Here is a 14,866-nt window from a genome sequence, read left to right on the forward strand (position 1 = left end):
CTGTCGGGATACTGGTCCCGGGATTTCGTCGCCGGTATTAAGACTACATCCCATCTGGAGGGCTTGAACGACATCCAAGGAGGCCTACGTTGGGTAACAATCCGGTACCTGGAAGGAGGGAACCACGATCTCCTGGTTTGTGTGAAAACGGGATACCAAAAAGGTAGCCCACAGCGTGGTCCAAGTGAAGAATAAGAAAACGTGAGCAACAGGACAATGCGCTAAAGTCAGACACTCCACAGGGTGATGCAATGGAGAGGCGGAAGACTGGTTTCCATGTAAACCAGCGAATGTCCACGGTGTCCAAAGGCTCAAAGGGAGATGACTGGATAGAAAAACTAGAAGTTTCAAGGAGCCATCCGAGGAACAAATGGAGGTTTGCACATGGAGGACACGCTGTTAAAAGGTCCGTTACATTAGGTAACAGTGCAATCTGCCTCTGGAAGAGGACAGAAAGGGCCGAAACCTGTATTTTTAACGAGGAAAGTCAGAGGCTCAAACCCAAACCAGACTGAAAGAAAGACAGAAAGCTCTGGGATTGAAGCCTCAAGCCAAACAGCAGCCAAAGTATGTCCCCCAAACCGGTAATAAATCCTGGAAGAAGGCGGCTTCCGGGCATTAAGCATGGTACAAATGAACGACCATGAGACCCCTTTTGCTCTCAGGACAGATATATCAAGAGCCAGCCTGTAAAAGAGATCCGAATGGAACCACAGGCCCTGAAATACAAGATCCAGCCGTAAAGAAAGACGCAGTGGAGAATCGATAGAGGCGCCTAGAAGATCCGCGTACCTTCATGGCCAATCTGGAGCCACTAGGATCACGGTGCCTCCCTCCAATTTCAGTTTGCATAGGACCCATGGGATCATTGAGATTGAAGGAAAATGTACATGAATGGGAAGGTCCACCGAACCTCAAAAGCATGCGCCAGGAGAGCTCCCGGATTACTAGTGCTCATGCAGTATCTCTGCAGTTTGTTGTGTCGAGATGCCATATCGATGTCAGACAAGCCCCAGTGGAGATCCAGGAGCTGAAAGACATCTGGATGAAGAGCACATTCACCCGAGTGAATGGCCTGGCAGCTTAAAAAGTTAGCCTCCAAATTTTGGACCCTGTGGATGTAGCCTGCGACAGGGCTGGAAGATGACGTTCTGCCCACTGAAGAATGCGACTCACCTCCTTCATGGTGCTGCAACTGCGGGTGCCGCCCTGATGGTTTATGTAGGCGATGAGTGTCACATTGTCAGAATGCACTTTGACCAGTTGATGCAGGAGGAAGTTCTGTGCCAGGCAAAGAGTACAAAGCTCGGAGTTCCAGAATATTGCTGGGTAGCAGACTCTCCTGGGACATCCACAGACATTGAAAATCCTGATGACCAGTCACCGCCCCAACCCCTAAAGATTTAAATCGGTTGTGAGCACGACAGTCCTGAATCCAAAATAGGCGGCCCTTGTCTAGGTGGGACTGGTGGAGCCACCACAAGAGGGAGTGACAACATATGGAGAGAGAATGATCGTCTGTAACTTGAGATGCAGATGGCACTTTCTCCACCTTGGCAGAATCTCATATTGTAATGGATGGGAATGAAACTTTGCATACTCCACCATGTTGAAGGTGGAGACTAGAGAGCCCAGGACCTGCATGCAAGAGAGAACAGAGACTCAACGTTGTCCCACAAGAGTTAAAATTTTGTCCGTAAGGACCATGGTTTGTCCAAGGGAAGGAATATCTGCCACACCCAAGGATCCAGTAAGGCACCCAAATGTAGCATTTCCGGAGATGGAATCAAGGTGGATTTTCGCCAATTGATGAGTGAGCGTCTATTGGAGACGAATGTGCTCCTGTAGCATATCTGGCGACTGGGCCAAGAGAAGATCATTCAAAGAGCCGGAGGTGTGCTCAATGACTTTCGTGAACACATGAGGAGCCATTCAAATGGCAATGCTTGAAACTGAAAGTGTTCCTCCTGAAACGCAAACCTGAGAAAGCGCTGGTGACGGACTGATGGGAACATCTAAATAGCCATTCCGGACATCTAGGGAGGTCATGAAATCCCCTAGTTCCAGAGCCAGAATGATGGAGCGGCAGAACCTCCATGTGGTTCTTGGGAACTCGAAAGTACCTGTTCAGCGGCTTCAGATTGAGTATGGGTCGAAAGGAGTCATCTGGCTTCTGTACTAAGAAGAGGATAGCATAGAAGCCAGTGCCCCTTTGGGACTGGGGAACAGGGACAAATTACTTTGGAGGCCAGAAGGGGCTGAATGGACTCCAGCAGCACTTCTGCTTTTCTTAGATATACTGGAAGGCCTGTAAAAAAAAAAAAAATTATAATATATATATATATTTATTTATTGGGCTGGAGGACGTTACCGAAGGGTGAGGGCGTAGCTCTGGGAAACCACCCATCTTACCCAGACGTCAGTCGTCGTTGCCGAAAAGCAGAAGTCGGCCTCCCACGCTGAGGTGCCCCAGGTGGGGACCTGCCCCGTCAAGCGTCAGGCTTGGTAGAAGGACGTCTGGTGGATCAGGTCTGTTTTCTTCTGGAATTGGAGCAATTAGTGGAAGAACCCAGGAACCTGGAGAAAGGCTGACCCTTGGCCTTTCTTGCGGATGAAAGGAGCGAAAATTAGAAGTTTGAGACTTAGGGGCTGCCGCAGAGAGAAAGAAAGCAGTCTTGGATGCAGTAACCGTAGCCACAAGCTTGTCCAATTCTGGGCCAAAGAGAACTTCTCCTGAAAAAGGGAGAGCTTCCAGGGCCTTCTTAGAGCCTTTGGCGCACCAGGAGGGTTCTCTTGGCTGCCACAGCAAAAGCAGACACCTTAAAGGTTAATATGCCTGTGTCAATGGCCGCCTCCCCTAGAGGAACCTGCTTCTCGGATATGTTCCTCCGTAGACAAAAACTCTGTTCTGTGGACATCAAAATGGAGACAGTCTTCTAGGGAATATGGCCTCAGCCGCCCAAGTGGACGCAAGGGCTGGGCGTGTAATAGCTCAAGCATTGCAGAGAAAAAAAAAAACGCTTTAAAGGATGCTCTCTAACTTCCTATCCATCAGATCCTTAAGTAGAGGAAGGGTAGTGGATTTGACTAGCTCGGCGATGTGAGCATCTACCAGAGAAGACTCATTTGGCTCAATACACAGCAGGTAGCAGATAAAAGGCACCAATGCGCTTAGAGACTTGGAAAGGCTTGTTAGGGTGAGCCGAAGCCTCCGCTAATTGAGTTCCTCAAGTTGAGCAGAAGGAGGGAACTCAGCCGTTAGCTTTAAATATCAAAGCATCCGACTTAGATGTCTGCTCAGAGTCCTTGATCGCAAGTGTAGAACTAACTGCCTTGATCAGGGCCTCAACATCCACCTGTGGTAGGGAGTCCTCCAGAATAGAGGCGGCTTCGACATCTGAGGTAATGGAAAGATTATCCTGGTGATCCAAGGAAACCTCTGATTATGAGTCATAAACAGAGAGGGACACATGCACCAGACCCTGCACTGGCTGAATGAAGGACTACATCCATGGTGGTTCAACATCAGCAGGTTGCGAATCACCCTGAGTAGGAATATCACTGGCGACCTGGCCCACACCTGTAGGTAGACAGCAGGCCTGGGAATGGCAAGCTGATTAACTAATGGCAACATTACCTGTGAAAGCGTAGAAGCCCATGCAGGTTCCTGATTGGAAGCTGTGGCCCTTGGAAGACATGTTAACAAAAATCCAAGGATGTCCCCACAGACAAAAGTTGCCAAACAGTGGTGTGCTAGTAAAGGGCGGTGCAAAGTATGGTAAAGCACCACAATATCTCAAATAAGTTGGGCTATGTAGAAAGTGATATAAACTTGTGAATGCCAATAGAAAAATCTGTGTTCACTCTAGTGTAATCAACCCCAACAGGGGAGGAAGGAGCTTAATGTATAACCTGACCAGGAGAGTGAGGTATACTGGGAGACAAGGAGCCCATGCTGCTCTTTGAAGAGATGCTATGGCAGACAGTGCATAAAATGGCCGCTCAGCGTTTCTAGGAGGACAAAAGAGGAGGAGTGAGCCCTGTGGCAGGATGCCTGCTGAGAGGGAACATGCTTAGGGGTGGGGGATGGGCTAACACGGAAAGCCCATCTCCCCCTTCTGGCATGAACCCCAGGGCAATGGTCGCCACAATTTGTAGTGCCCTGTGGCCTAGAGCTGCCCTGGTTGTCTAGTGGGTGTGCGGACACAACCTGGGCCCCCCACAGCCGATGGTCTCAGCCGCGATGTGTGCGGCTCATTGCAAGCAGGGAGGCACCTTACCTGCTCCCCGCTGTGTCCAGCTGCTGCCGTGTTGTGCACTGTGGAGCTCGGCCGAGGTGCCACCGGCGCTGGGGCTCGGTTGAGCACTGTGAGGGCGTACTATAGGACGCTGACTCAATGCCTGCTCAATAAAAGAAAATAAAAAACACTTAAATGAGGCTGCTTAAAAGCAGCTCCTGTAAAACAACGCCCGCTTCTTGCAGTCACCAAACAAAACTGTCCCTCTGGTCTGCAGGAAGGGTATAGAAGAGATGGAGCTTGGGCTGCTGGGTAGAGAAATTTTACTATTCGGTGCCCAGACTCCAGCTTAGCCACCTATAATGAGTGTAGAAGCCTGTGTCCCCTAAGGACGACCAGAGAAACAATTTAATCTCCCCCAGTCAGAAGAAGACATAGTATTTCATTTTTTTAAGTATCCAAAAGTTAAAGAACTACATCTAAAACAAAATATATTTTTGATGGATTTGAGGTTAATATAGAAAAATTCTATATCCATTATGGTCCCCATAAATGAGCAGTTTGCTATATCTGCCAGGTGCCTGATGATCAACAGTCTAACTTGGGGTATATTTACTAAAGAGCGGGGTTTTATAAGTGGAGATGTTTCCCATAGCAACCAATCAGATTCTAATTAACATTTAACTAGCACCTTCTAGAAGATAATAGCTAGAATCTGAATGGTTGCTATGGGCAACATCTCCACTTCTAAACACACACACTTCCTATACATGCCCCTATTTTCCTCTAAATTAACACTTGGGGCTATATGTAATAGCATGCGTATTTGCAGTCATTGGCAAGTTCCATACGAGACTGACGGATGTAGCAGTCATTTAAAAGGCAAAACCAGGTTGATTTTGCCTTTTAAATAACTGCTACTTTATAAGATCGGGCAGTCTCGCACGGGACTCGCCGATGCATGCAGTCCGCAGTATATTATATATACTCCTTGGCCTCTTTCAATTTGTTGTACTGTTTATTTAAATCCCCTATAATGCGAATAGCAAATTGAAGTGGGAATGGCTTGAAATGGCTTTTTTATTAACTCCTTCAACTCCACGCAAAACGTTATGAAAAGTTTTTGGCGTAAACATTTAAAACCACAAGAATAAATTGCAGAAATTTGTGTTTTACTACTAAATCAGCATTCCAATTTAAGTTTTATTTTTTTTTTTCTGACCTCTTTTCGCTTCTGCAGTAAAAGCTCCAGTCTGTCATTGGCTCGTTTTCCAATTATCTTGTTCCTTTCCGCCTCATACTGCCTTTGTGTATTGTCCATGTTTATGCTTAGGTTAAGAGCAACATTAACCAAGGCTGTCATCAATTTCATAGCTAAAAGCAGGAATGTAAATTAATTATACAGCAAACAATTTACCCAGCTAATCTCAATGATGATGATGCTTGTGGGGTGACAATACATAGGGGTAAATCCATAAACATAACTTCAGCCCTCAAAAAAAATAAAAAAGTAAAAGATATGTCAATAAGGATTACATAAAGTGGTAAAGCAAAAAAATAAAATAATTAGGGACAGGGAAAATATATGATTAAATACAGACCTGCCAATGTACTTGTATGTCGAAAAGCTCGAACTTGTGAGTCAGAAAGTCCAGTGAGAAGAGAGATGACTGTGTCCATCATATACTCATCATATATAATGCTGTACTGACATTGGCGTACCAAAACACCAATAAACTCACAAAAGCTGTATTTAAATTTCTTCCATTGTGGTCCTGCCATTGTTAATGGGTAGTCTCCACTATCCTACAAAAAAAATAAAGTATATTACATAAACCACAAATACAGCAAATATAATCATTACATATTTCAAAATGAAATGACCAGGGTTGATGCTGTAACTGAAACAATATGAACTATTTATTAGAGATTTACACACACAAAATAATGAGAAAGGAGACTAGATTAAGGGATATAATTAAAATGTCAGACCTTAAACAATTTAAAACCATGCCAGGTGGATTTTAAAACCATGCCAGGTGACCTTATATTGTCCCTAGTGAGGATCTTAAAAAATGTTTTTTGGATTACATCTAACTAAAAAGCAGTTATATGCTAGTCAGGTGGCACCTGTCCTGGGAAGGTTCTCACTGCAGGAAATATTGCTAAGTGCACTCCTCTGCACTACCATCCTTTCATGCCCTTTTACAGAGTCCCCTTTATACAGAAAACACTTAGGATGTGGGCACTTGGCACTGTTAATTTCCTATTTCAGTGTCACTCCTCAAGAGGATACAAGAGAAGAGTTGCAGATAACATCATCTGATTATCCAGCTGTTTAAGATCCACCAAGTTACTTTTTACAGGATTTGTTTATTTAAATACACAATTTACAGGCCCTTTACTACATAGGGGGGGGTATACAATTAGGCTGCGAAGAGTCGGAATTGGCGATAAATTATAGCCGATGATGTAATTTTTGCCTATTTCTATTCCATTTCAAAGCCTTTTCGCAGGTTCGAAAAAAAAAAAAGAGGATATCTTTTCACCATGTTTTACATGGCAAAAAAAAGGGCAGAATTGGAGTTTAGGGATGCAGGCTTAAAAAAAATAACCTGCACCCCTGGGAATGACATTTAAAAATAAACGATCTTAAAAAAAAGGTTTTAAAAAAAAAATAGTGACACCCCAAAAAAATTTATTCTGTAAGTATGCGGCAGGTGTTTTCTAGAATAGGCTATTAGCGGCAGGTGCATTTTTGCAGAATTTAAAAAAAAATTACTTTAGGGACTTAAAAATATGCTAGCACCCATTTTCATGTACCCCAAATTTGATGGGACCACTTAAAAAAAAACACCTAAGTGCTCTTCTGCATCACTTCTTCAATGCTGGGGAAAAAACACCCGCCGCGGCTATTTAAAAACCGGATTTTCTTCTGCAGGTAAAAATGGGGGTACCCATAGTGATCCCCCATGTCTGGACATCTTTAAGGGGTCCTACAATTAATTCCCGAAAATTCCCTTTTTTTTGTAGAACCCAATTCGCCGGGTCCCGTTTTCGCTCATTTTAAATTGAATAAAGCGGGCACGCGCCCGATTCTTTATCCCCAGAAATGCTCTGATGTGGAGCGAAAAAAGTCCAGCACGGACTCTTCGCTACCTAATTGAATATGGGCCATAGGCCGGAATCCAATTAGCCCTGAACATTATTCGGTGCTAATCAATCTCCAGGGCTATACAATTAGCGCCGAAAGCCGTTCAGACGCCGGGATTTTTTTTTCAGAACCTGATGTGTCCAGAAGAATAATCCCTGACACATTCTGTGTTTTTGTCGCCCCGATGACAAAAACACATATGATCCGTGATAAGTTTACAGACCTATGTATTTTCGGACGAAAAATCCTAGTTGTTCAGCCGAACAGATACGATACAAGGGTGCCCAAAGTTGTTAATGACTCATGGAGCAATATCGTGTAGTGGATATGTGGCTTAACAGCCGCCAGCGCAAACAATTGAATTCCCCCCAGAAAGTTCAATAACCTTTGCCTGCAGACCAAAAATATTATGACAGTTAAAAGATACCTCATCAAACTCTTCAGTCATTCTTCTAATTATTTCAGAATTCTGCATATGCCGAAACATGTCACCAGTGACAACACCTGTTGGTCAAAAGTATGTTTAAATGCTGTTAAATTAGTTAATAATTTTTTTTTATGTAAGCTAGAAATCAGCTTAATCTTGTTGCAAAACTTTAAAGTGCTTCTATAAAGGGTGCTAGTACATTAAAGACATTGTCATTTTTTTCAGCATCTTTCATGCACCTCACCATGACTTTGTTCCCATGAGAGTTCCTTATCGAAGATTAAAGCATTTTTAATTAAACATCTGCTGCAAAATAAAACATTTTCATAAGTAGCCAAATGTATGAACATAATTAGTACCAACTTGACTTCTGCTTTTTTTGTGCATGGCTTTTAGTTAAGGGAGACATTATCACTCACTTTATTTTTAGGGCTCATCCATACAAAATAACTTTCTGAAGCTGAGATCCAAACGAAATACAACTAGGAAAACCCACCAGACGAAATTGTGCAGCACAGAGATTATTATTCCACACAGAGGCAGCAGTGATGCACAGCTCGGAGTATAACAGAGAAGATGGTGTGGATATCAATTTTGCTATGCGAACTCTGAAAATCCATTTATCACTGCTGTCCCGTATCATTCTGGAAGCAGCACAGCACAAGAAAGAGCTTGCGTGAACAAGCCTTGAGAGTTAATGTTTTCCAGTGCTTATCAAAAGAAGTTATTTTCAGTCACTGCTAGAAAACAATGTGTAAGCTATAAAAAAAAAATAAAAAAATTGCTCAACAGTGGCCATAATGGTGTGTACACACTGGGCGATATTACTGAGCGATTGCACGATTACGACATCATAATCGTGCAATCGCTCAGTAATCGTGCACTATAATGACAGAAATGACTAGCGATGTGCGCTCCCGCTGGTCGTTTCCGACATTGTCCATCACATGAACATGCAGCACAATGTGTCGACAGATTGTGCATGTTCAGTGATGAGGGAGGGAGCCTACACTGAATGACTGATCATTCAGTGTAGCCACTACAGTGGATCAGGAACGACTGTACGATTACGATGTCGTAATCGTACTGTGTTTCCTGATCGCCCAGTGTGTATGCACCATAAGTGTTTAGTATGAGCAGGTCAATAATAATTGAATTACTAAACTAGATAAATGTAACAAGTACATTTTTTAAGGGTCTTAACCAATTCGGAGTACTCTGCAATGGATTCAGCCAAATTGCAAACAAAATTCAAAATGTGATTAGAAAACAATATGTTGCCAGGATAGGCTTAAGCTGGGAACACACCTATACAATCATCAGCCCGTTCTTTCGATCTCGAGATGTTCGCTCGATATTGAAAGAGTGTGTACGCACATTCGATCCTGTTTTATCGGATGAAAACTAGTCAGATCGGAGGAACTGGTCAAATCGGAGGATCGCATCTTCTGTGCAGTTTAATTTCCATCTGATTCAACAGGACCTGGTAGTACCAGAAGTGCTGTGTGTATGCACCTTCCACCGATCTTACGATTGTACAACAAACCTGGGGCTGCCTCTCTGGGCGTGTATAATTATACTCAGGAAGCTCATGAAGCATTCTATGTGCAACGCTCCTCTTCATGTACATATACTCCAATTTTTTACCTTTACCCCACCACCTATACTGCAATGCTTGGCTTGTTGGAGAGTGTAGTTCCACAACTTGCTGTAGCTAGTTCAGAAGCGAACGGACGTAATAGCTCTGACAATTTTCACGTAGGTTTGTTTTGGTCTCATAATCACACCCCTTCCTGCCCATTATGTTAATTTTAGGTACACCCAATGTGAGGGCAGTCTGAAATCGGGAAAATGTGTACGCTGGTACAATAATTGCCTTGCAATATTTCGGCAGCACAAGATCGAAGGTCGCACATTGGATTGTATTTGTGTACGCGCTTATCGGGACTGTGATAGGCACTTCCGAACGGGAGCATTGTCGATCAAACTGTCGCATCGAATGTGTGATTGTATAGGTGTGTACCCAGCTTTACTCTGCAATCCAGTCTAGTAAGGGTTTTTACAGATCTGCATTGTTTCTCCACTAAACATTATTCATCCATTAAAAATATGTCTCCAAAAAGTAGAAAGAAAAAAAAAAGGATAACAATGAAATATGTATCCATAAATTAATTGAGTGATTGATGTAATAACTGGTATGAGATACTGAAACTCAGTAAATACTGAAATTGTCACATCAAACAGGGAAAGTGATTGTTAGAGATAAAGAAATCACAAGATGCAATAAGCAAAGGCGAAAATACTTTAGTGGAATAATGATGTAAAAGAACCATTGTTCTCTTGTACGTTTCCTTTATGACCCAAAATAATTTACATGCACAGGGAAATCCCTCGTGTCAGGTTCTTATCAGATCATCTACATAATATACACAGTAATATAGGATAGGGATAGCACAGTACGAAGTCTAATCAGATGTCTCAGTAACTTCTCAGCTGAGCTTATGCAGGTGGATAGTATTCTCACAGAATGGGCACAGATTAGTTTCACTGAGGATCTGTGATTGGGGATACGCATAGGTAATACCTGGTAGCATAAGGTGATGTTCTATCTGGTATAACTGTTACCACACTTATATGCAACAAGGTTTTGCTGTTATCAAACTATGTAGCTAATAAGATGTATCTTATATTTACATCATCATGCTGGAATAACATGAGGTCTTACTGTTACCCATAGATAGCAGATATACACTTCAGTAATATACTCTGTAAGGGTACATTCAAGAATAAGAGACTCTAAGACCAAAAATATGTTTGTTAAATAATGCCAACAACATGTATAGCACATTATTAGTATCACAGAGTTTGTTATTACACAGTGTCATCAGATAATAATGCTAATCCTTGGCTGATGTTAATGGGTTATATGGCTTTAGATGGCTGATTGTACGTAATATATCACTAAAATTGCAGGGTATGTTTCATGTACCATTACAGAGGGTAGTCTGGTATGCTATAGTGTGTGCGTGTATATGTCAGCACCATACGCTGACCTAAATGTTTGTGATACAACATGGCAAATAGGTATGGAGGATGGTTTTTAGAGCGCACAGAGAAAGCACCTTAGACTCCTATGTGTGTGATTAGTTCACCCTTAATTATGGCATCAAGCAAAGTCACAAGAAAAGACTGGTATAAATAAGGTAAACATAGGAACAGACACGGATGTCTGAGCGAGTGATACAGTTACCCTTGGTACAGATCAGAGGAAGGAAAGGATGGTCGGCATGTAAACCTGCCAGACCATGTCCTAGTATGCCCCTGGACGCGCGTTTCGCCTGCTGAGAGGCTTGTTCACCATCTAATGTGTGATTGTATAGGTGTGTACCCAGGTTTACTCTGCAATCCAGTCTAGGAAGGGCTTTTACAGATCTGCATTGTTTCGCCACTTACCATCAGTAACCTGTCGTCACTGACTGCACCAGCTGGTATTACTCTACCACCAGACCCATCACCAGCACCTTGATGGACTGAGGGATAAAAAATGATGACCAGTCAAGCCTCAGGGGTCAATGGTATATGGCAATACCTCAAATTCAAGTCAAAAGAAATGTGCCAATTCACCTAACAAATTTCAATGTGGGAAGGGGAGAGGTGCCATACAAAGTCACTTTGCTCAATCAGCAATAATTTACACAGAACAGTGTTTAGACATTCTTGGAGAGCAAAGCAGTGGATGTACATAAAATCTGAAGAGTCTGTGTAACACCTAGCTATAGAATCTCCTATTCCATCCTGTATATATTCTCCTACGCATCTGATAAGAATCGGTAAGCATGATGTCTTAATGGCCTATCCTTGAGCAGTTTCCATTAGAGATGAGCGGGTTCGGTTTTACTTGGATCTCAAAAACTACATTTTATTGGCTACCGGCTATCACGTGTTTTGGATAGCCAATAAAACAAGTCCGAACTTATGATTATTTTGGCATAAAGAACCGAGTAAATCCGGGTAAAACCGAACCCGCACAACTCTAGTTTCCATATGAAGCATCTGTAAAGAAGCCCAGCCTGGCTGTCAACTGAACTGTGTCTTAGGACTGCACCAGTGACTTCAGTTAGTCTCACTTACGGACATACTAAGTTTGCACACCAGTAAATTCCTCTTCACACCTTCGCCTAGCATATCCATTGGTAAGCTGCAAACATTGGTTACCGACTGAACAAGCACCTTCTACTTGACCCGATAAATTCAAGCACACATGCTCTGATCATGTAAAGTTTCCTACTTAGTCTATGTTTTTGCAAGGTTAATTTGCATAATTTCTAACTGATCTAAAAGCATATTCACATGACCACCACAGAAACATCTTGAGTGAAGAAACTCCCCTTCTCAAGGCTCCCAGAACGTGATCACGTGGTCCCTTTACTCTATCATACAATAACTTGGAAGGTCAAGAAATAGTAAGAACTCCTGTAGCACCTTCCAAACAGCAAATGTATGTTGTGGTAAGGAAAACGAGAAATGCCTGCAGCATCTATCTACTCCAGGATTGAACCACTCACACATTCCATAAGCCTGGGGACGGTAGGGGGTGATGTGAGGTGCCTTACTCCATTTCACAGTCAGAGGAATAATTTACCCAGACCACATCCTTTGAATGAATAAGATCTCACTGGAGAATTCTACTCTGCTCAAGTATTGCTAGTGACATATCAACTACATAGAAAGGTCAACATTGCTCTGTATACTGTGTGGCATAATCCCAGCACAAAAGCCCTTTTCTGCCAGATCAAACTCCACAATTCTATCTCTACCCTAAAAGGCAGCTTCTAGATTGGCAACTTGTGCCTTTGAGAGAGGGATCATAGATCAGATAATCCCTTCCACTAGAAGGCAAGGACATACAACAGGGGGGTTGAAGTTGAAGCTATTAAGGTCTCTCATTACTCACTACTAGAGCTGGTGTTCCATTTGGGATAGAAACATCACTGGGTAGCAATACAAATTCAGGTAAGGCTAAGGATTCTCTAGAGGCAAAATGCATGCTGGGTGCAGCATATTTTTGGATGCTTGAAACTTTCACTCTTTGCTGAAAATGGTAGTCTAGGAGCTTCTCTTGGTCAAGATCGATCCCCAGGACCGCATCTGTTGGGAGGCCATCCATGCCTGCAATATCCAGGACCTCTTTATCAAATCCCAAATCAAGACATACACTTGCTTTTGGTCTTCTCTCTGCAGTCCATCCGTCTCTGTGACCGTGGCAGGGTGACCTTGCAATACAGCAGCAGCAGGATCAATAGGGTTGAGGTTCACCATAGTTATAGAGGAATGCAAGCATGCCAAGTCTCAGTTCACAGCAGTGGTTTCATTTAGACTTTTTGTTGATGGCCTTTTAGTATTAGAAGTGACTTTCACTCATTTCCCCTCCACACTACATTGAGTGCACTAGGAATTCACATGTGCTGGTCAGACAAGCAAACTGTGCTTTAGGACTCAGACAGGTTAAAGTCACACATCTGGTGTATATGAGCTGTTGACAGTTCTCCCTCTGGTGACCACTCTTCCTGCAGTCATAATATTCTCTCTCCATCAGGGGCTCCAGTGGCTGACTGGCAATTCTTGAGCGTCTGCTTACTTGCTGCACACAAGAGGTATTGCACTGCACACACAATCCTTTGGAACAACTTTTGAACTGTAGCTTCTGCCAAGAAGGCTGAACATACTGTTTTTCCAATTTAGGGCAGTATTCAATTAGCGGGGAAAAGTCGGAATCCGCATAAAAGTATCACGGATGAAGTCATTTCGCCAGGCTGAAAACTATCGCCGTATTCAATTGCAAAGATATTTTGCATGCGCGGAAAGTCAATGCAATGTAATAGGCTTAAATGAATAGCAGGCGGAAAAAAGTGCATAATTGCGGTTTTGGGGTGCAACCCCCCTGCACCCTTAGGACAGTCCCCCAAAGTTAAGCGGTGTCAAAAAAAAAAAAAAAAAAAAAAAGACTTTAGAAAACCACAAAAAAGTACTTTCAATTTGGGGCGAAAAAGTACAAAGTTGGGGGACAAATTTAAAAACTAGCTAAATAGATTTCTGGGAGTCCCCAAGTATGGGGCAGGTGTTTTTTTTTTTTATTGCAGGTGCTTGCGGCAGGTGTTTTTTTACGTAATTTAAAACCACTTTAGCACCCATTTTCATGCACCCCAAAGTTGCTGGGAGTAGTTATTTCCTCCAAAAAATATGGCACAACTTAAGTACCCCAAATACCTTCATTAGGGCTAATCGGGGGCATCTATAGTGATCCCCAATGTAGGTGCATCTTTTTTGGGGGTTCTGGCCGATTTCCCCATTTCTGACAGCACTTTCTGCATGTTCCAAAACACGCGATGTAGGCGGAAAAGTAGAAATTATCACGGCTAATTGAACATAGGCCTTAGCAGCTACTTCCAAAGTAAAATGTTTCTAATCCAGCATCCATGCCTTCATTTCCAGTGAACATATGTGGTGAAACAATTCTTAGAAAATGAAGGGGGATATCCAATTAGCCACGAACTTCAAAAAACAGGAGTTTTTCACAGATGTTTTTTTCTACCTATCCTATTATTTTGGCCAAAATAATAGGATATTTTGGCCGAAAACACATAGGACCCGTGATAAGCTCACGGACCTGTGTGTTTTCGCCTCTGCGGAAGTGAAAAAAACTGCACTTTGTGGATTTTTTCTCGGGACACATCAATTCCTGAAAAAAATAAATTAAAAAAAAAACACGATAAGTGCTGGAGTCAGGCACTTCGGGACTAATTGGATAGCCCCAGGGGATCTATTAGCGCCCAAACAATGTTTGATACCGCCATTACCATTACCTCTCCAGGTCTGGGAGGCATTTTGGCTGCTTCTGGTTACTACATCTGACATGTTGAGCTCTTCCAATAACACTCACTACTGCCACTCACAAGGCATTTGGTCTTGAGATGTTTCTCCTCCTCTCCCCCCCCCCCCTCTCCCCCATTACATAGTAGTTACTCCTGTCCTAAGTGACTCTTGCAT

At 42.9% G+C, this 14,866-nt stretch overlaps 1 protein-coding gene across 2 annotated transcripts in view; it reads right to left on the bottom strand.

Moving 5' to 3' along the window:
• The window catches only part of STAG2 (STAG2 cohesin complex component), a 230,982-nt gene that overhangs the window by 137,620 nt on the left and 78,496 nt on the right, over positions 1–14,866 (bottom strand). For both annotated transcript variants that reach the window (XM_088478188.1, XM_088478189.1), the window contains exons 7-9: positions 7,820–7,896; positions 5,840–6,044; positions 5,461–5,612 (exon numbers count right to left, since the gene is read on the bottom strand). In XM_088478188.1, the coding sequence (XP_088334314.1) occupies positions 5,461–5,612; positions 5,840–6,044; positions 7,820–7,896 (434 nt within the window). The remainder of the gene's footprint in view (positions 1–5,460; positions 5,613–5,839; positions 6,045–7,819; positions 7,897–14,866) is intronic.

The sequence above is a fragment of the Taudactylus pleione genome, unplaced genomic scaffold (genome assembly GCF_031769625.1).
Source record: "Taudactylus pleione unplaced genomic scaffold, aTauple2 ptg000211l, whole genome shotgun sequence".
Lineage (NCBI taxonomy): Eukaryota > Metazoa > Chordata > Amphibia > Anura > Myobatrachidae > Taudactylus > Taudactylus pleione.